The sequence below is a fragment of the Poecilia reticulata genome, linkage group LG3 (assembly GCF_000633615.1).
Source record: "Poecilia reticulata strain Guanapo linkage group LG3, Guppy_female_1.0+MT, whole genome shotgun sequence".
NCBI classification, from domain to species: domain Eukaryota; kingdom Metazoa; phylum Chordata; class Actinopteri; order Cyprinodontiformes; family Poeciliidae; genus Poecilia; species Poecilia reticulata.
Genome location: NC_024333.1, coordinates 33,944,312 through 33,965,844, shown reverse-complemented (window position 1 = coordinate 33,965,844; position 21,533 = coordinate 33,944,312). Strand labels below are relative to the sequence as shown.

At 38.3% G+C, this 21,533-nt stretch overlaps 1 protein-coding gene and 1 pseudogene across 1 annotated transcript; one reads left to right on the top strand and one right to left on the bottom strand.

The window, feature by feature from the left end:
• Positions 1-7,321: 7,321 nt before the first annotated feature.
• On the top strand, positions 7,322-12,836 carry LOC103462918 (immunoglobulin superfamily containing leucine-rich repeat protein 2-like). Its single transcript, XM_008405978.2, has 2 exons — positions 7,322-7,514; positions 10,085-12,836. The coding sequence occupies exon 2, from the start codon at positions 10,093-10,095 to the stop codon at positions 12,172-12,174; it is 2,082 nt and encodes a 693-aa protein (XP_008404200.1). The 5' UTR covers positions 7,322-7,514; positions 10,085-10,092; the 3' UTR covers positions 12,175-12,836.
• Positions 12,837-17,443: 4,607 nt separating this feature from the next.
• LOC103463018 (stimulated by retinoic acid gene 6 protein homolog) overlaps positions 17,444-21,533 on the bottom strand; it is a 15,873-nt pseudogene continuing 11,783 nt past the window's right edge.

Sequence of the window (21,533 nt, the reverse complement as noted above, 5' to 3'; positions counted from 1 at the left end):
CAGGGAGCGGGAAGAGGAATGGCAGCACAGCAGCGGGTGGAGGAGGGTAAATATAAATGAGAGAGGATCGTCTCCGCTTTTCCCCCAAGGCCTGATACTGGATGATATTCGAAAATCAAGGTCTGGAGCCACGAGGCCACAATTCATCACCGGAAGCAGATCTCAGTGTTTCTGTGCTCCATTAAAGCTCCTGCTCTTTGCTTACACTACATTAAGTCAACTTCTTAACTAAACACGTCGTATATAATATGWTTTTAGGGTTATTTTCTTCCTGGTCAACATTGTGTCTCCATGTTGCTGAAAAAACACAAAATCTTACCAAGTATTTTTAGTTTCCAGTGCAAATATCTTAATTCATTTGCAATAAGACAAAAGTAACTTACAAGTAACTTTTAATCAAGGAGCTTATTTTACGTCCATAATCACTTAATATAGATGGAAAAAAGTTCCAGTTCCAGTGGCAGATTATTTCACTTTAACATGGAAACAATGCCTTGTTATAAGTGAATATATCTGACAGGGAAACTACAACCTTTTTATCAATATTAAGGAATTATAGCCTTTCATGTTTTACTAAAAGGTTACTTATTTAAAGTCTACTAAGATATTTGTACTTTAAACTGGACCAAAAATACTTTGTAAGATTTTGTGTTTTTTTTTAATTTTATGTCTGGTTTGTATTACACCTGAAATCAGTCAAAACTAACAAACTTTTCAGAAAGAAATGGGAGCTTGTTTTAASTCAGTAACTCCTTAATATTGATAAATTTATTCTGGAAGATTATTTCACTCATAACATCTGGAAAATGTCTTGTGATTTTTCATCAATATTAAAGACTTATTTACTTAAAATAAGCTGAAAAGTTATTTGTAAGTTAATTTTACCTCATTTCAAATGTACCAGAACTGTAGCAGTATAAAGTGCGAATATCCGGGTGTGATTTTGTGTTTTTGCAGTGTATTTTCACGGCAGCTCCAGCAGTGAAACAAACCAGTTTGTGAAGCAGAAACATGCAGAACATCAGGCCGAGTCTTTTCATCCCGTCTCTTTGTGCGTTTCCACCAAGGGCATCATTTATCCACCGGCTCAGGGGCAAAAACAACCTGCTGCCAGTATTGATGGCTCCTCCTCCAGTACCGGTGTGGATTGGGGTCAGAGGTCAGCAGTCACAGGCAATCAGGAGTAAATGGAGCCTGTGTAATACCAGACAAATGGCTAGAACAAAGCCAAGGCCGCTGTGTGTGTGTGTGTGTTTCTACAACACATCCTTATTGCACTCAACCTTCGCCTCTGTAACTCGATTAATTCCTGTTTATTTCAGCCTGTTTGACCTTCCTTTATCCAAAAACAAGCCGCATATCCATTTTTTTTTCTTTTTTCCAGCTCTCCAGCGACACACTTCCGATCCTTTTATCTCAGTGGTGAGAGGTTTAACACTTCTCATCCTCTGCCGCAGTCCGCAGGCTAATCCCGCACGGTTTTTATTGTCTTACAGACTCCGAAACGCGGAGATTCATGACAGCTAGTGGGAAGCAAGAGGCTGAGGAGGGGTTCAAACGCAGCTTTTTAACTCACTCTTACATCATCATAAAACATCATCCAATTTACGAGCACTTCCACACAGGAACCAGAACGCATTTGCATAATGCGGTGCCTCCGCTATGCTAATTCGGCCGTGTAAAAAGGACTCGTCTTTTGTGTTCAGACTTACTCCGTCCTTAGCGTGTGCGTGAGTGCACCGCGCCATGCGAACATGTGGAGAGCTGTGAGGGATTATGGAGGCAAACGAGGCTCTCCGAAGCCCTTCCAGCTCCTCCTGATGGAAACGCTGAGGGCTGTAAGCCGCACACGGGGTGCGTATGAACGGCGGCTCGGCTTCTTTACCGTCCGCACTGACACGTGTGATTTCCTGTTAATTTTCAGAAGGTGTGAAATATGGAAGATGGTTTGATTAAATTTGTCCTCGGATGGATTCAGACGCCTCCTCAGCTCTGACATGACCTACAGGACAGAACTGGAGTCGGAGCGTGAGGAGCTGTGATCAGTTTCACCTCCACAGATAATAGTCACCATTTCCATAAAGTCACTTAAAAAGTCTGAACACAAAGTTTTTATTCTTCCATTTGGGTTTCTACTGCTTCTAAAAACAGTTCAAGCATTTAAAAAAAAAAACACTCAGCTGTGTTTTGACAATAAGCTCATATTTTTTGGTGTCTGGAATATGAGCCGTTAAAAAAACCTCCCGATTGTTAAGTCACATTCCATGGGCGCCGTTACCTAGCAACCCCAGCCGAGTTCCACCCGTTACCTAGCAACCCCAGCAGATCTCCAGCACGTTTGGTCAGCTGGTTTTACTGCTGTATGCTCTGTACAATGGCTGCTGGAAAACACAAGTGTTTTGCTGATGACTTCAGCTTTAAGCTGGGACTCCATTTAGTAAATAAATTACGTTTGGTTTTTGCAACCAAAAACTATTTTGCTCAAACTTACGAACATTTCCCAGGTGCTAAGTCTCTGTTTTGGGTCGACTCGAGGAATGATGCGAGTTGACGTTCAACCTACTTGTCAGGCTGTGGCTAGCTAGCTAGTGTGAAATAAGAAACTGACTCTTCAGCACAGAGCAGTGCATGATGTGAGCCACCATTTGACTCTGATTTCCTACTTTAGCCTTTTCCTTTTGATGCTGTGTTTTGTGGGTTGATAGGGTTTTGCTGGTCTGAGGCCCAAAAGGCTTTCAATGCTCTCCAACGCAGCCTCCATTCTTAGCGAAAAACAAATAAAAATGTATCTATTGGATTAGAAATATCAAAGGAACTCAGATTAACAACACAGACAATCTCTGTAATTCTTACAAACAGCCTGTGGTGCCCAGGCTACACTGATCCTGTGTGAATACGGCTTCACCATCCAGAAACCACTTGCTGCTTTCTAGTTGGTTGTGCAGGAGCCTCTTCTTCTGCTTGTCAAAGGTGTAGAGTTGTATAATTGCATCTGTTTGCAGCCATTTTTATGTGCAAGCATTGCCAGCAGCAGCTTATTTGGATTTAAAGTGACGCCCTGAATAGACTAAAATCTGATTATCTAAGAAGGATTTTGTTTTAAAAAATGTAATGTATGTTTTTTTTAATCTATCCTAACCTCTTCAAGAAAGTTGGAAAGTAACGACTGCAGCTGAAGACGTTCAGAAAACAAGATTTGTTGGGTTTCATGCACCTCCTGTCCTCAAGAAAGTGGATGTTTTACTGCATTTTCATGAGAATAATAATAAAAAGAAGAAAATATAAGATTTTAAAAATGTAGTTTTATGTAAGTGAGAAAAGGTTTTGTGAAAACTGATGATTCCTGTTAATTTTACCTATTTATTGAATGAACTGCTTATTTTAGCATGTGGAAATCATTGCTGCTTTTATCTGTAATAAATGGAAAAAAATGAAGAGAGAAGTGAAGCTGAATCGTTAAAATGTTTGCTCAACTTTCCCTTGATCCCATTTTATGATCCCATAAAGTTCAATAAAACATTTAAAACAATAAATCTGATTTCAGATCAGGCACTTAATTATTCATGCCTTAAAAAATGTAACTATAAAGTAGAACTATTTTTTAAAAATGTCTAATAAAAAGTCAGAATAAAAAACCTGCACATTTTTATCTGTTCTTCTGGAGAAAGTTTTTCCTTCCTTTAATTTAATCTTGAGGATTAATCACTGAGAAGAAATTTTCAACAAGCAGAAAGAAATAGCAGCTTCTGTTTATTGATAATCACTGATCGGTTTGACGTGTTTTTGTGTTGCGTGATCAATAAAACTAATGGATGTGCTTTGAGTTTCTCCAGTATTAAGTTCCTGTCCAAAATAACAAAGACATTTTTACAAAATGAAGGATTTCCTTTGTGTTTCCTCAACATTCAAATTCCTTTTGTTTGTTGAACCATGTAGTAAAAATAAAAGGTGAGAGTCAAGACTTTAGTGTCAGTTTACTTTATGTCTGCTGACAGTTTTACGTTGTGATCCTTCAGTAAAACAAAACATCTGAGCCGCTCAGTCAGTCAGATCATCACCATTTGTTTGCAAACAGCGACGCCTGGTGGCGTAAGGAGAAACTGCGAGCTGCTGGTGGCGTTGGCCTGATTTAAAAAGGTTTATAAGTTATTAGAAAACTGTTGCGGTTTATCTGATTACATGCAATAATTAATTAGAAAAGTGTGTTTCTCCTCACCTTTTCTCTCGGTGCGGGTATTTCCAGGTGTGCGGGAGCRCGTCAAGCCGGTTCTACGGCGGCGCATGAGGGACAATGCAGATATGGAGGGAAAAAAYGGAGTAAATTTCAACCAAAAAAGTTCTGAACTTTTGAGAGAAATCTCAGCTACTTTCTGGAAAAGAAAAGACAATTTATTAACTCCAAAGGTTGCAAAACTTTTGAAACTCAGAAATTTCAAARTTTTTTCCAGGTTAATTCTGAAGTTCATCTAAAAAAAAAAAATCTGTTTTTTTTGTTTTTACTTTTAAAACTCAAGAGATTTCCAGTTTAGGAAATTTTGAGAGTAATTTAAACATTTCTGAGTTTCTCATAGCAAACTTGAAACTCAAAAATTTGTAGGTTTTTTATAGAAAAAACCTGAGGTTAATAAAATGTCCTCTTTTTTTCTAAAATGTTTATTTAAAATGCAGTAAATTTACAGTTCTTTCCAGATAATTTGAGATTAAATAAAACAAATTCAGATTTTTTATGGCAAATTTTTGATATTTCAAACTCAGACATTTGTAAGTTTTTTCTATAAAAATTTTGAGTTGGTTTTAACAAGTTTCTGACTTTTCAAACTCGTAAATTTTCAGCTTTTTTCTCTAAAACTTCTGTTTTCTAAAGTTGCATTAATGTCTTTGGAGGTTTCTGTGTCGTTTCCTTTAGTGAAAAAAAACATGCGTGTTAATTTCACTCAGTGATATCAGTGAGGGGAAAATTGATCCTAAAATGTCCGTTAATAAAGATAAATCTGAATATTTCTTAGTGAAACACGCATTATTCTGACACAAACTCCAGTAAAGATTGGTGGGATTAATCTAAACCTGCCGTGAAGGGAAGACATCTTACAACATGTCAATTATGATCAAATGTTTGTCTTTTAAATTTATTTGCTGCTTCTGAAGGAGCAAAATGTGGAAAAGATGTGAAGACCTTCAATACTGAAGAGCTGCAGCGCCATCTGCTGGACAATCAGCATCATTACAGCTGAACTGATTTTGAGAGTTTTTACTGTTAATTTCTGCCTTTTTGCAGCAGAAACGGATAATTTATCTTCTTAGATTTATTTTAATGTTTGCACAGGAACTGCAAACAAACTTAAATGCGTAATTTCTGCTTATTTCAAATCATATCATTAATAACAAATTTCCTGAGCTCAAAAACTGAGAAATCTGATGAATTTATAATTCAGAGATTAAGTATTTAAAATAACAAAAATCAAATTCTGCAACTCGAGCCATTTATATATATATATATTTCATGAATATTGTTAAAATCTTCTAATCAGCTGTTTATGATCAGCTTTTTCTTGTAAAATTTAAATGCAAAAATGTAAAGCTACTTTTTACATTTAACTCAAAATAATGAACTGTTTCCTTATTTACAGGTACATGCTTGTTAGATAATGTTAATTAGCAACATTTTGGCTTGATTTTAATTATTTGGCATAAAATAGATTTAATCCACTATGCAAAATCTGTTTTTTTAGTGTATTTTCAGGTCCAAAATATTTTTTGTTTTCCACAAATGCTCTTTTTTGTGTCATTGCATATAAAAGATTACAAATGAAAGACGTGTAGCTGATTTTTCTCCTGGTTGTATGTGTGAAATATAATAAAGTTGGGCCATTTCTGGCTGAAGAACAATAAAAAATGTGTGGAGACCTTCAACAGATTGACTTTGTGTTTTGGTGAAGTTAGTTAACATATTGGATAGATGGATTCCTAGCCGTTCTTTAATCCTGGAAATGATCTTCAGGTGACAGAAGGCCGACTTTGTAACTATGTTTATATGAATCTGAAGGTTCAGGTCAGAGTTTATCACCACTCCCTGATTTAATCCTGATCTCTGGTTTGCAGCTGTAATAACTGAAGCTGTGCRTTGACTCTGGATCGTTCCTTTTCAGGTCCAAAGATAATAACTTCAGTTTTGTTTCTGTTCAGTTGGAGAAAGTTGTTGATTTACTTTAAGTAGGCCAATTGTGATCACAAATTTTGCTGGACGATAAATTGTCCCCGGAGAAGTTATCACTATTAATAATAATAAAGCAGGAACAGATTCTCAAAGATCAATAAACTTTACATTCTAACAAACATTTAACACTGGAACTGGAAAACATTTTAAATATCCAAAATAAATAAATAAAACAACAAATAAAATGAATTATGAAGTCTCTGTAAACAAAATGTTGAGACCAAAGAACCAGACTGAAGACTTTTGTCATCCAGTTTTTGGTAGAAAAAGAGAGAAAAGTAAAAAACGATAAATCATGCAAATGAAAATGATTGAGTTTGTTTTAATTTATCATAATATATTGCGCCAGGTTTAGATCAACGCATAGATATGTTCAGAGCCACCTGATGATAACGTAGAGCTGCGTATCATCTGAGTAGCTATGGTGGTTAAATAAGAGGAGTCCCAGGGTTGAGCCTTGGGGCACCTCGTGTCTGATTTCTGTTACCCATTGAAACAATAAAATATCTGTTCTTTATGTAAAATTCAAACCAGTTGMGTCGCTTCATAAAAAGACATCAGTCAGTTAGTTAAACTTTATTTGCAATAAAGTTTAAGGAGAGCCATCAATAAGGCTCCACTTATAGATGGCCGTTAAATAATTTATAGATCAATTCATCTATAAACACTTCACAAATCATTAATAACTGTTTACTGTGCATTAATTAAGKCTGAGAGGAAGACTACATTCTAAAAAATGCTTATTGTGCTTACAAGTCATCACAACTCCAGGTAAAATATGTAGGTGAATACATTTGGCTCACAGTAGATTTTCTTTCTTCACTCTTAATATTTCTAATGATTTATAAGGCATGTAGAGTTGAATTATAACGGGAGCCTGATCGTAAAGTGGGACCCATTTCTGCAGCTATTTTAGAAAGTGTCGTACTTCATTTCTTTATCCTAAACCACTGAGGCTAAAATATTCCACTTATTATGCTTTAAATTATAGATTAAGCTATAACTCACCTCCCTCTCCATTTCTGAGAAAATTACAGGTCGTTTCCCCTTTAAAATATTTGTTTGGGGCTCATTGACGTGGTTCCAGAGCAGACAGAGGAGGAGGAGGAGGAGGAGGGAGGAAGATGCTTCAGAATGACACAGATGTTCGCAGACGGCGTWCTCCCTCTGCAGTGAACTGGGTTTTTTTCCAACATGCCAGCAGACAAACTGACGCAGGAGCTGAGCTTTCTGGAGTCTGACAGCAAACACTGACTCACACGCTCTGGATTATTCTGCAGAATTAAAAAAACAGACACAGGTAAGCTGCTCTCAGCTCTGACGCAGAGCTTTTGTCTATTCTGCCTTCAGATGAACTTTGTGGCGTTTATGTAGGTTGTTGTGGTATTTGGGTCAGAATCAGACCAGACCTCCGCCTGCCTTTCAGCACCAAGGACAGAAGCTGCTGCGCACTTTAAAAACCAGACGCCTCGCTGCGTTTAACCGGGACTCATTAATGTGCAAATTTATTTCTGCTTCAGTGAGATTAGAGATAAAAAAAATAAAAAAAACTTCATGGACTTCTCAGGTGAAAAACGTTTTAAAACCAGGAAAAAGTGCTCATCTAAAATCTGTTTTATGGTGTGTAAAAAATCTAAAATATTTCCATGTTGCACGGTCTAGAAATCTGGATATTTACAAAAACAAACCAGGTTTATTTTCTCTATGAGAAGCTGAATGGTTGCAGTAAAACATCACTGCAAAAACACAAAATCTCACAAATTCTTGTCTAGTTTCTAGTGCAAATATTTTAGAAATAACCTTTCCTTAAAATATAAGAGCTAGTTTAAAGTAAATAATTCCTTAGTATTCATGAAAAAGTTCTAGTTCCACCTGCAGATAATTTAATTTATAACATGGGAAAATGTCTAGTTATAAAATAATCTTCCAGTGGAACTAGAACTTTTTCAATATTAAGGAATTATTAACTTAAAAAAATGTATAAATTTTGCTGAAAAGTTGCTTCTTAGTTGGTTTTGTCTTATTTCAAGTGGACTGAGATATTTGCACAACTAGAGCAAAAATACTTACGATTTTGTTTTCGCTTTAATTTGATTAAATAGAATCTGCACGCTGCATTTCTTACGTATTGCTGTTTCTATCATTCTGCCAACACCTACTAGCAAATTAAACATCTTTCAAAGGCCTTGCTGTGTATTTTTGTGTTTTCGTAGTTCCTCTGTTGTGTTGTCTATCCCCTGATCTATTCCAGATGCCTCTTGTTTCCCCTGATTATCTCCTGTGTATTTAATCCCGCCTGCTGTGTTCCCCGCTTCCTGACTGATGGACCAAGCCGTCAAAAGAGAGCCATGCACAGGTTTAAATTAAAAAAGAATTGCTTTTTATTTAACCCAAAACAAAACCTTTGGTAAATAATGAAAAATGACAAAGTTGGGCCCATAAAAGAGGTCAAAGAAACAGAATTCAACTCAGACTGACTCAAACAAACAGACCTGTCTACACGAGACAAGGGGGAAACTTAAATACTGGCTGATCAGGCCACATAGAAGACACAAAGGGGAGAAGACACAAAAACTTAACTGAAGCTAACATAGGAAAATCCTATTTCCCTCTTGATGATGAGTAATGGTGTAGAAGACTGTGCGTCTAACTTGCGCTAATTTCAGAATTCTCATCAGTTGAATCTTCCTCGGTCAGACGGACTTTTAACAAATGGTATGAACCAATCTGTAGTCTCAGGTTTGCTCCACCTCTTTGTTCTCCTGAAGGACTGGACAGCACTGAGGTAACTCAAAAAACAAACAAAGGTTAAATCAAGCAAAACATAACAGTGTAAACTAAAATGTGCGCATATTCTAAAATACAGTGCCTTCTAAACAAAAAACAGTTATTCTGTAAATTAAATCCCAGATTTAAAAAAACAAAATATAAGTGTGGTGAAATTGACTAAACTATTGTGTGATTGCGTGTTACATTTGTGTGGTTGTAACCACAGCCATCACACTGACGGATCCTTGTCGTGAGTCTTTTGTCGTGAGTCTTTTGTCTTGAGTCTTTTGTCGTGAGTCTTTTGTCTTGAGTCTTTTGTCATGTCATTGTTCCTCGCTGCCTTTTCGCCGTCTCATGCCGTTCCAGTGTCTGAGCTTCCTTGCCTCACTGCTCACCTGTGCTGCCTGGATTTCTGTTCACTTTTTGCCATCATCATTGAAACCATCATTTTTTCACTACAACCGCGTCTATCCTCACCATGACCAAACCTCCACTTGTTCTACTATTCATGACATTTACTTTGTGAATTTCTGAGCAAAACATCTGGTCTTAAGAACTGAATCAAACCTTCTAAAGTCATTAATGTCAAAGAGGCGTTATTGTGTAAAATTCAAATTTTTTATGTTTTTTGTACTTCCATTTGGGTTTCTACTGCTTCTAAAAACAAACCAAGCACTTAAAAAAAACTATCCAGAAACCATTAACCATCCAGAAACCACTTGCTGCATTTTTGTTGGTTGTGCAGGAAGCTCTACTTCTACTTTTCCAAGATATATGGTTGTATAATTCTGTTTGCAGCCATTTTCACATGCGAGTGTAAACGTTGAGTTCAGGGGCGTGGCCAGCAGCTGTTTATGGGGATTTAAAGCGACAGGACGCCCTAAAACAAAGCATTAAAACTGATCAGACTAAAGTCTAATTATCCAAGAGTGATTTTGTGCAAAAAATTTAATGAACATGTTTTGTTTTTAATATTTCTGATCCATAGAAGTTTATTATGCCTTATTCCTTTAACTTGTGCTACCTCACCTTTTATTCCAGTCAGATGTCTCTTACTGGGGAATGATGAACCAGTCTCAATTATTCTCTGCTGATTTACAGGAGCAGAAATGGCAGCAGCAGACATCCTCCCCTTTGCTCTGTGGATCATCACATTCCTCTCGTCCGTCCTCTGCTGCCCTGAGTCTTGTACTTGCTCAGATAAATACGAGCGCCACTATGCTGAATGCTCCTACAGAGACTTAGCCAAAGTCCCAGAGGGTTTGCCTCCCAACGTGACGACCGTGAGTCTCTCTGCCAACCTGATCGCCATGATCCCACTCGGCAGCTTCGATAACGTCACCCAGGTGACCTCCCTGTGGATGGCCCGAAACGACATCTCCTCCATCGAGGAAGGGAGCCTCGTACCTTTGGTTCATCTTCGTAACTTCGACATTAGCCACAATAAGATGGCAGACTTCCCCTGGGGGGATTTGCTGAACCTGACGGCTCTGGAGTTGCTGAAGATGAACCACAACGAGTTGGCCCACCTGCCCAGAGACGCCTTCGCCAACCTCAAAAACCTGAGGTCACTCAGACTTAACAACAACAGGTTCGTGACCATAGCTGAGGGGACATTTGACAGCTTGGTGTCTTTGTCACATTTGCAGATTTTTAACAATCCTTTCGTGTGCACCTGCACCTTGGACTGGCTCAGAGACTGGATCTCCACAACCATCGTCTCAGTTTCGGATCAGAGCTTGATCACTTGCGCATCTCCCAAGGAACTTAAAGGTGAAATCATTTCAAAACTGCCAGAGTCCAAGTGTACAAGCCCAAATGTCACAATACTGACTGAACCGCATGTTATCGACATGGTTTTCCATGAGAACTCTGAATTAATTTTGACTTGTGAGTTCAAGGGAAACCCAAGACCTCTGATGGTGTGGAATATTTCCAGCAAAGGCCAAAAACATGAGGTGGTTCTGTCTGTCACTGAGGATGACTCTGCAGAATCTAATGAAGGGTCTGACTCATTAAAAGTGTTTAACAATGGCACGCTTCTCATTTCAAGCCTGAGACAAGAGGATGGTGGGGACTACAGCTGCTCTGCAACAAATGCGTTTGGCAGAGCTGAAGATTCAGTGTCTGTTAAGGTGATTGCAAGTCCAAAACCAACACCAATCAAAGTGATGACCACAGTGCTCACTTCCACTCAAACCAACCCAACAGTTCACCCACAAACCAAGAGAAAATCAGTCTTTGGTTCTCTAAATCTTCCGGATTTAGAAAGAAAAGACCCTACAATCCCTCCAACTGCTCACATCAATCCTAAATTTTATGAAGACACAACAAGATACCTGGTTCGTTCAAGCAAATGTGGCTTAACTGCGAACACAAAGAACATCTCCGGCCACATCCTGAACGCAAGCCTGGACGATGTAAAGCAGTACACCTTTGACTTTGGTGTCATTGCACTTGGAGTGTCAGAAACAGAGGCAACGGTGCGACTCAATCCTCTACTTATACCCCAAGACAGGAGCCCCAGCCAAGCCAAGAGCTTCCAGAGTGACAGCGAGGAAAACTCCGGCTTTCCGGATGTCCCGGAAAACTTCCAATCAAGCGGTTTGTATCTTTGCATCGCTACCGACAGTAAACACTCTGCTGTTCAGTGGTCGCAGATCAAGGAAGGTGTCAACACCTACCTGTTCAGTGGCTTACGACCCAGCACAAACTACTCCCTGTGTCTGACCTACAGAGGGGAGGACTGTGAAGTCCAGGTGCTGTTTGCCACCAGACGGAGGGTACCGAACCTCCTCATCATCATCTCCGTCAGCATCTGCCTGCTCACCGTGTCCACCGTGCCTCTGCTTGGCGCAACGTGCTTCCACCTGGTCTACAAGTACCGCAGTAAGACCTACCGTCTGATCCTGAAGGCCAAAGACCAGTACCACCTGGAGAGGAACCTGAACCTGAGCATGCACGCTCCCATCAGAGAGTCTCAGAGGAAGATAAACGAGTACGAAGTAGAGACGGAGAGCGTAGACGACGGGGAGAAGGAGGCAGACACAGAGGAAAGCATCGTCACCGAGTCTTTCACTTGCAAGGGAAACGTAGATGACAGTGAGATGGGATCCGAGTACAGCGACAGGCTGCCTTTGGGGGCTGAAGCCGTCAATATTACCAGCAACTACAGATATCCTGATGACTAATCCGCAAACATATTCTGACCCAAATCAGTCTTATTTCTCATTGGTTTGGTTTATTTTAAGCCCCAAAGAAGTTCTGCTCTCCTTCACATTGATCTGACATGGATGAAGGTAGATTTGCTTTAAAACAGAACCAAAGCTGCTAATGTCTGTAGCAGAACTTGAGCTAGACCCAAACGTCTGAGTGAAAATGGGCCCAAACCTGGGATGCAAATGGTTGATAAATGAGTTATTAGAATCTAATTTGTTTCAATCGATTAACTAATGACGTCCGATTAAACTTTTTTCAGCGTTGTAGTTTGGCCACCGATACAGAAATAAAGATGGTCGCGCAGGTATCCCAGAACGGGAAAGAGAAACGGTCCAAACAGAGTCCGGTATGCGGTTCTGTTTTGAAATATAAACACTCAACAATAGAGTTGATTCTGCTGATGACGGAGCAGCATCAACCAATTTGCTACGAAGGCGAGGAGGATCTGATGACATAAACGTGAAGGAATAATGCAGAAAAACTGCAACATGATAGAAAAAGTCATGATGCCAATAAGCATGGATTATGTTGAGGGTTGTCTAAGTTTAATACTGTAAGACAGTGTTTCTCAACTCTGGTCCTCACCGCCCGCCCTGCTCTGTGCCTCTATTCCAGAACAGCTGATTAAAATGATTGCGTGACCATCAAGTACTGCAGAAGCCTGTTAATCACCCAGAGATACAATTCAGGTGTGTGGCAGAAGGGAAAATACCTAAAACATGCAGGACAGGGGGGCGCTGAGGACCACGGTTCAGAAACACTGCTGTAAGAGAACCACAATTCTCTATTTATTCAGTCAGTATTTAACACAGCTGATACAAAAATAGTTCAAATATAGTGATGTGCTTCTTTTTTTTTTAAAGTTCAGCATATTATGAAAAATTTAGCCGGTCGGCCATCTTGAACTCATTATTTAAAAATTTGCATTCCTAGACCAAAATAAACAAACGGTATGATTTTCAAGATAAATGTTGCACCACAGAATCAAAGCAGTCAATGTCTGTCTTTTTGTTTTTTAATTGATTTGACCGAAATGCTGAAGCCGCTTTTATGTCTGATGAGAAATGATGCAGCCAGAATATCAACAAAGACTCAACAACTTTTGAGATCATTTCACTGTCGTCTGTAGAAACACTGAAAATCTGCCTCATTTTCTGCTTTTTTAATGCATTCTGTGTTTTTATGTATATCATGAAAAAAATACACTGTCTCTTTAAATGTAACGTCTTTATAACATTATTGTGATTTTTTTTGTTGTGATTTTTGTCTCATTAGGGACGCAGCCAAATCTCAGAAACCTAAATTCTGTTGCTTTAAAGGTAATCTGTTTGTCCTGTTTTAATGTCAGGATGCTCTGTGAAAATAAACAAAAAAACTGTAAACTTGTTGTTGGTAGAAATGTGTTCAAACACTTCAGTATTATCTAATTATGTGTTCTGGGTCCTCTGCTGTTTTAGAGGCCCTGCATGCTGCCTGTCTTCAATGTTCTCCACTCAAAATTGAACTTTATTTCTGTGCCTCTTGTCTGTTTAACCCAAGTGATAAAGGAAGTTGTCCGTTTTCATAAATTCCCATTTAACCATCCATGTGCCTCAATAAAATGTAAAAAGTGGGATAACTAACAGTTGTTCAACTGTTTTTATTGAAATCTGTGGCTGTTTTTTTTTTGCAAATGCTGGAGAATAAACTATATTAAGACAAAACTTTATATTTCTGTGGGCTATTTTGTGACATTTGTACGTAAGAAAGATGAAAATATTACGTTAGTTTAACAAACAAAACAGAATTTGAATGATTTTAGTTCAGAGGCAAACAAAGATGGTCAAACTTAAAAAAAATCTTGATAGTCTGCAAATCATCAGGGAACTGAGCACTAATGAGAGTCCAGCTGCTGTAAGCTGTTAGCGTACGATCGATCCCTCTCTGCTGACACAGATACTAATATTGATTAGCACCGTCAGCCCGGCTGTGGTGAACATCAATATGGAGTTAAAAACTAGCCTCTCAGAACAGTTAGAGGCACAAAACGTGATCCAGCTGAAGATAAATTTCAGGTTCAGCTTGCTGTTAATCATTTGTCTGTTTGCAGAATTCACATTTTGCACATTTTTGTACTTCCATTGTGGTCTCTGCTGCTTCTAAAAACAACCCAAGTGCTTGAAAAAGAAAGAAAGAAAAACAACCAGACATTTGTTTTGGCATTTGGAAAATGGGCCGTTTCAAAAACTTCCTGCTGCACCGTTACCTAGCAACCTCAGCCATGTTCAGCCTGGTTACCTAGTAACCTCAACCACGTCCAGTCCGGTAACCTAGCAACCCAAGCTGAGCTCCAGCATGTTTGGACATTTGACTTACAACAAAACACACAACTTGCTGCATCTTGTTGGTTGTGTAGGAGGCTCTACTTTTGCTTTTCAAAGACGTACGGTTATAGAATTGTAAATGTTGAGTTAGACCGCAGCTTATCTGTATATAAAGTGACAAAAGTCCCTAAAACAGCCCATTCTGACTAAAATCTCATTACCCAAGAATGATTCTGTGGAGAAATTGTAAAGAACATGTTTTGTATAGACCACAGACCAATAACCTGTTCAAAGAAGCATAACGGGTCACATTTAAATGTGCTGACATTTTAAATGACTGGCAGATGTGGATTCACTGCCTTGCCACGATTACGTGCCCCTGTTTCCAGAACAGATGTCCTCAACTGTCCCCTGGGGGAAAACCAGAAACTGCCTCAGCATTGCAGCCATTTCTCTCTCCCCGTTTCAACTTCACAGAGTACAAACCTGATTGATGCTCTTCTAGCCAAACGAGTGGAAGGAGGAGAGAGAAACCAGCTCCAGGTAACTTTGAGGTTAATGGTGTCTTCACTTTAAACTCAATTTAATTGGGGCAAAATGTTACATTTTCCGATGGTGTAGCCAGCTTTCACACAGCACTGAGTCTAACCAAACAAACCTATTTACCTCAGCAACCCCTCATCTTTTACCAGTAAAAGATGCAAGTTTATTTTGCAGTAAAATAAACTTTAAACACTTACTTTCTTTTTTGAAAGCAAATTCCTTCTTCACAAATGTCAATAAAAATGGAGAAGCACCAGAGTTTAGGGGATGTTGAATTTCTCTTTTGTCCATGGAAAAAGACCACGAGCTATTTCTCCTGCTAGCGTGTTTGTTTTGGTTCCATTTACCCAGAATGCCTTGCGCCATCGTCTGCTTCCTGCTTTTAGCGTGATCTCCCATCCGTTTGGCGTTAACGTTTGCATTCGGTTCGTTTCAATCTGACAAAGGTTCACATTTGAGTTCGGTTACGAACAAATCGGACTTTCTAGGAAAACGAGCCAGAGTTTGTTGACATATCTGTGAATATTAAATCCACATTTATTAACTCTGTATGAGTTAATACTAATCAAAGGAAACTAAATGGAAATGAATGAAGAACAAAATGCAAGAATAAACTAAGAAACTAAAGTAAATACAGAGGAATAAACTGGTATGGCAAGACCTTTCGATCAATGATTAATACAGAGGACTGTATGGCAAGAATAAACAGACACTATTTCCAGATAAAAGGTAAAATAATATTGTTGAAGTGCCATGGGTTTGTTGAGACCATATCTAGTACTGAGAATAAATATATCTTGGAACATAACAGTAAAGAACTGATCACTTATTTATGTTTTTAATTAGATTTGATATATTTATTTCTTCAATATTATTTTTCATGTCAGTGTTAATGTCATGAGGCTGATGACTCCATGACACTTTCAATTCGACTCATTAGGATTTGATTAAGAACCAGATTTGTTCTTTGTAATTTCTGTCCAGTAAAACTATTAATCTATAAATCAATAGACAGGTCTATATAAAGATATAATCCATGTTTCTGTCTCATATTTGTACGGCATTAAAAGGATCTGGAACTTTTGTTTTTCCACTGAAAGCTCTGGTTTGCACAATAAATGCCATGTGGGTGAAGTTTWATGGATGATACTCTGATGTCCTATTCTCCTGAAGGCAGCACAGAGCTGCACCACCAGAAACTGAAACACTGAAGAGAAGAAGAGCTATGATTAATGTAGTTACAGTTCTATCCATGTTTTAATGTTGCAGAGCTCAGTCGATTGCAAATAGTTCAAAGTTTAAAATGGCATGTTGTTCATCTTTTATCTGGTCATTTTGTGGAATATTTAACAATTAGAAAATGGCAAAGAATAAGAATATTTTTTCCGCTCTGATTGGCTGCTGTTACCAATTTTAACTTGAATGTTTGTTGCATTTTTCATAGACGCCTGTGAAAATAATTTCTATTCCCATAACTTTTTTATTCTCTGGGAAATTATTTTTGATGGTAAATACAGAAACAAGCATAAAAATCAAAACATCTACAATAGTGATGGTAATATTAATGATAAAATAATGGTTAGTGCAAAGTAGCCTACAAATTCTTTGTTGGGGGCAGTGAGGGACCTGGATAAAGGCTGGGGGGGCGCTGGGCTGAAAAAGGTTGAGAAACACTGAGCTAGTTGGTAATGTTGCATGTTCTAAATTACTTGCTAAAACTTTGACTGAAAGGCTCTTATTTAATATTGAGGGATTTTTGCCTGTAAGGCAAACCTTTAGGGCACAGACATTTTACATTTTGTTTTGAGTTGAAATGCACTGAAGTCTTATTTAAGTTTGAATGTTTAGCTTGTTAATTGTATTGTTAGAAGCAATTGTTTGCACTATTCAAAGACACTTTTTATTAAACTGTGGCAATAGCAACGCTATAGTAAATTTCTATCATTACTATAAGTTTCAGGCTCAGGAATTTTTTTACTTTAAGCCCTGTAAACATTCAAATTAAATATTTAGTTCCTAAACTAAATATTTAGTTCCAAATTAAATGTTTAGTACGGAAAATAAATATTTTTATTGAGTTGGAAATTAAATACTAAGTTAGAAAAATAAATATTTATTTGTGAACTAAATATTTAGCTTGTAAGTAAAATATTTAGCTTCAAATTAAATATTATAGTTTGAAAATTAAATGTTTAGTTTGAAAATTTTATGTTTTGTTGGAAAATAAATATTTAGTTTAGAATGAAATATTTAGTTTAAGAACTAAATATTAAATTGAGCTCTAAATTAAATACTTATTTGATAACTAAACATTTAATTTAGTGAATTAAATGTTTAATTTTGAACTCTGATATCGGTAAAATGTCTATCTTGGTGAAAATATACCTGAAAATGATCCCAGCCATACTTTTTTCTTTATGACAGGTTAAATAAACCAAACTCTTGCTGTTCATTTTTGACTGTGTAACTTTGCAAACTGTTGCACATGCTAGCGCTCTCATTCAGTTTTATCTTGACTCGACGCGCCCTCAGAGGACGCGGTGGCCTCGGCTTCCGCCTTTTCCGGCTCCTTCTTGGAGCTGCGGCTGGGCGTGCCGTTCGGGACGCTCTCGGACGTCTGCAGGGTCTGGAAGTGTTTCCTGGAGCCCAGCAGGGACGGGTTGTTCACCAGCGTGTACAGCAGCTGCCAGCGAGTGCGTATCCTCCGACCGCTGGCCGCCTTGTTGGGTCGGTTCTCCGGGGCTCCTGAAAGCACCAAGGAGGAGCCGATCAGGTCAAAACGTTCTGACGTACAGTTAGGATATTTAATTGAAGAGTTTTCATTACTTTATAGACTTTTTCTCTGGCACATTAGTGCAAAATAGCTCCTCATTTATTTCATTGTGCAGATTTGATAGGCAACTATGGTGGCAAAAGGCCAAAAGCTGCAAAAACACATGAATATTGGATTGAATAACACCAATACAATAGAAAAATACTGCAAAAAAAATGATACAATCACAAAAATGCAAGCTAAGAACTACAACTAAACAACAGAAGCAGAATAATTAGCAGAATAAAGATGCAATTTTAACTGAAGAATATTTTTAAATTACAAGAAAATTGTTTCAATAAGAAAAAAGCTTCTAGTGCGAGTGGTTCTTTCTTCGAAATAGACAATTCTAATTTCATAAAGTAAAATTATACCTTCATCTTATGAAGTTTAACTACATAAAATAAAGTCATACTTATTTTATGTAGTATAACTTCATAATGTTTTACTTCATAAATTTGTGAAGTATAACTTTAGCTCCAAATTAAATATTAATTTCATAAGTAAATATTAGGTCCCAAATAAACAAAGAAATACAGATTTTGTTGTGAAGGAGTTTTTATAAAATTACTTCATTCTCCTGATGGTATGGCTTTTATTCTCACTTTGTTTTGATTTTACTATCATATGATTGTATTCTCATATTATAACAACTGATTTATTGAAATATTACAATTATAAAACAATAAAGATTTTAGTTTGACCCTAATATTTTGTTGTAGAGTTCACCTGAATCCTAAATAAATAGAAACTGTAAATAATGTTTGTCAAACAAGATGGCCGCCTTAGGCATGATGACATCACTCTGAACAACTAAAATCCAAGGAGAAAAATCAGTGGGGAAAAAAATCCAGATTTTCCAAATCTTCCATTAGTCGTTTGTAGCTCAGCGTCTTCCTACCTTCTTCTGCATCTCGTGTTTTCTGTCCTCTGCCGACCTCAACCATCACGTCCAGCAGGAGTCCGCAGAACGCCTTCAGCACCGGGTGGGACTGACTCACCTCCACCTTCAGGAACTGGGTGTAGTACCTGTAGGCTGGGTGGCGACAAAAAAACCAAAAACCTCCAGATCAAAGCTTTAAAAAATCCAAATATTAGAGTTTGAATGCGTTTACCTGGGTCGTAGGACTCTGCGGTGCGATGGAGGAGACTGATGTCAATCCGACCGAAGTGGACGATGTTGAACAAGGCGGTTATCACAATTCTCCAAATACCGACAATCAGACCCACGACGACGTTCACCACAAACAGCAGGTAGGTCAGGAGGAAGAGGCTCTCTCTGAAATTCACCAAAACATTTATTTATTTTTTCAGTTCATTTGTTTAAAGTTTTTTTTAAATGAGGAAATTCAAAAATCGGTGGCAAAAGTTTTGCTGAATTTTTTTTTTGCTAATTGTGCAACATTGTTTTGAATCTTACTGAAAAAATTTGGCAGAATTTTTGAAAACTTTTTGAAAAAATTTGGAAACAGTTTCGCTAAATATTTTTGCTAAAACCAGAGGTGGGGACTCGAGTCACATGACTTGGACTCGAGTCGTTAAAATCAGACTTGAAAAAATACTCAAAGACTCGGACTTGACTTTCATGCCATTGACTTGGAACTTGACTCGACTTGAAGCTGTTCACTTGAAAAGACTTGATATTTTTTACTCAGTCTTAAAATTTAAAACACATTATTTATAAAGTGGCGTCATTAATTAATTTCACTCATTCCGTATCAAYRTGCGCAGACCGTCCCTCTGTTTCTCCTGTGTGCGTAGCTGCAGCTCAACCAATCAAATTAACAGGATTTGGACATTTAAAAAAAACGCGGTGACGCTGCAGAGCTCAGGGAACGAAAGACGAAATAACGGCTCGAATATGCTTCCGCGAGTAATTTCTTTTGGCTACGTAGGTTATGAACTTTCGAATAAAAAACGAACTGCAACTTGTAAAACACGCAAGAAGAGAATATCGCATGGAGATGCCACGACTTTGTCCAACTTTGTCCTGCATTTGAAGCTTCACAAAGACGGTAGGTGGCGCTTTTCTTTTGCTGTAAGATAGTTGACTTTAGCTAACTTCGTGTTAGCATGTGTACTCCGGGTTAAATTGGTGATGATTTACCATAAATCCGGTCATTCAAATGCCTCCACAAATAATGTGCGCCGTGTTATTAGCTCAGGAAGCCGGTGGATAGTGAGCGGGGCTCCGGAACAGAAAGCAGATTCTGGACCTGAACTCAGGGAACAGAGTCTCTCTGTCCATCATGATGATGAGCCGGTCCAGTATCATCTATAGATCTATGTCATAGATCAAAGAACATGTGAGGTTCTAAATGCTTGCATCTCAAAACGGGAGTTTATGTTCAAGCAGCTCTGAGTGTAGTGTTTGTGGTGTGTTTTTCGAGTACATTTTAAGAATGGCAGAAATCACTGCCACATTATTTTTTCCCCTGACTTTCGGTGCAGGGTATTTAATAACCACAGGAGTGAGGAAAGTTTTTAATAAACTCCTCCCTTCTGTAGCCTTTGATATCGGCAGTTACAAAGACGAGATGGAATACGATGAGTTTGACTCGTATCTTTTCCGTCCTTCCCCGGCTGGGGAAGTTTGCCGTGCTGACATCAGCGCCGTTAAAAAGGCGTTGGAAGTCTCAAATGACCCCCCCCAAAAAAGATGGACTTTATTATTATGACACAACCGGCTACTGTGTGAGTCTTCAGACGGATCCGTCTGAAGACTCATTTCTAACGGATCTGTCAGAAGACTTTACTCTAGGAGAGTCCGATGTTGAAGAAAGTGATTCCTCTGATACCTCTGGTCTCTATAGCGATGTAAAGGTGACTAAGACTTCTGCCCCAATTAAGGTGGCATCACATGATGGACCAGAGTTGGATCACACTAAAAATTCTTGCTGTCCACTTTGTTGAAATTCTTAAGAAGAGGTCCAACTTCCCTCTCCCCAGCCACTTGTACCACGTCCTCTGGGGGAATCCCAAGGTGTTCACAGGCCTGTGAACACCTTGGCCATCCCCCCTCCCCCCACCCATCCCCCCTCCCCTCATTGATCAGGATTTCTATTCTCAACAGTTGGTAGCAGAGGACAGGTTTGTGTTGACACACAAGCAGAGATTGGACTGGCCGTTCAGGTGCAGACTTTCAGAAACAATACTCTTGTGTGGGGCCCACACGGTTTCTCTAAATTTCAGCTATCAGCCGTTGTTCATAGGAGTAGTTTTAGGTGTGAAGGAATAAAGTAGTTTTAGGTGTGAAGGTTGTTGACTGGCTCGGTCTGGGAGTCGCCATAACCCTATTTTGCTTAGCTGTCCACAGGTTCAAATTTAAACTTAATGAAACTTGAGAAATTATAACAGTTATTATAATTTAATATTGTTATTATTGCTAGTTTTTTAATAATAACAATGGTACTAATAATATCCCCACAAAAAAAATTATATTCAGTCCATTACAGTTTTATGTTTTTATGGTTTGATGCTTATTTTGCGATTATTAATAAGTGATCAACGTGGTAGATTAGCTACCACTGCTATTAGCTCATTAAACACCTGCTGTACTGATGATGTTAGAGTTGGTGTTTAACTCGCCTTTTATTTTCTAACTGAACTGAAACAGAATTCCACACCACATCTACATGTTTAGGTTGTCAAAGTCAAGCTAGCATAACTGAAC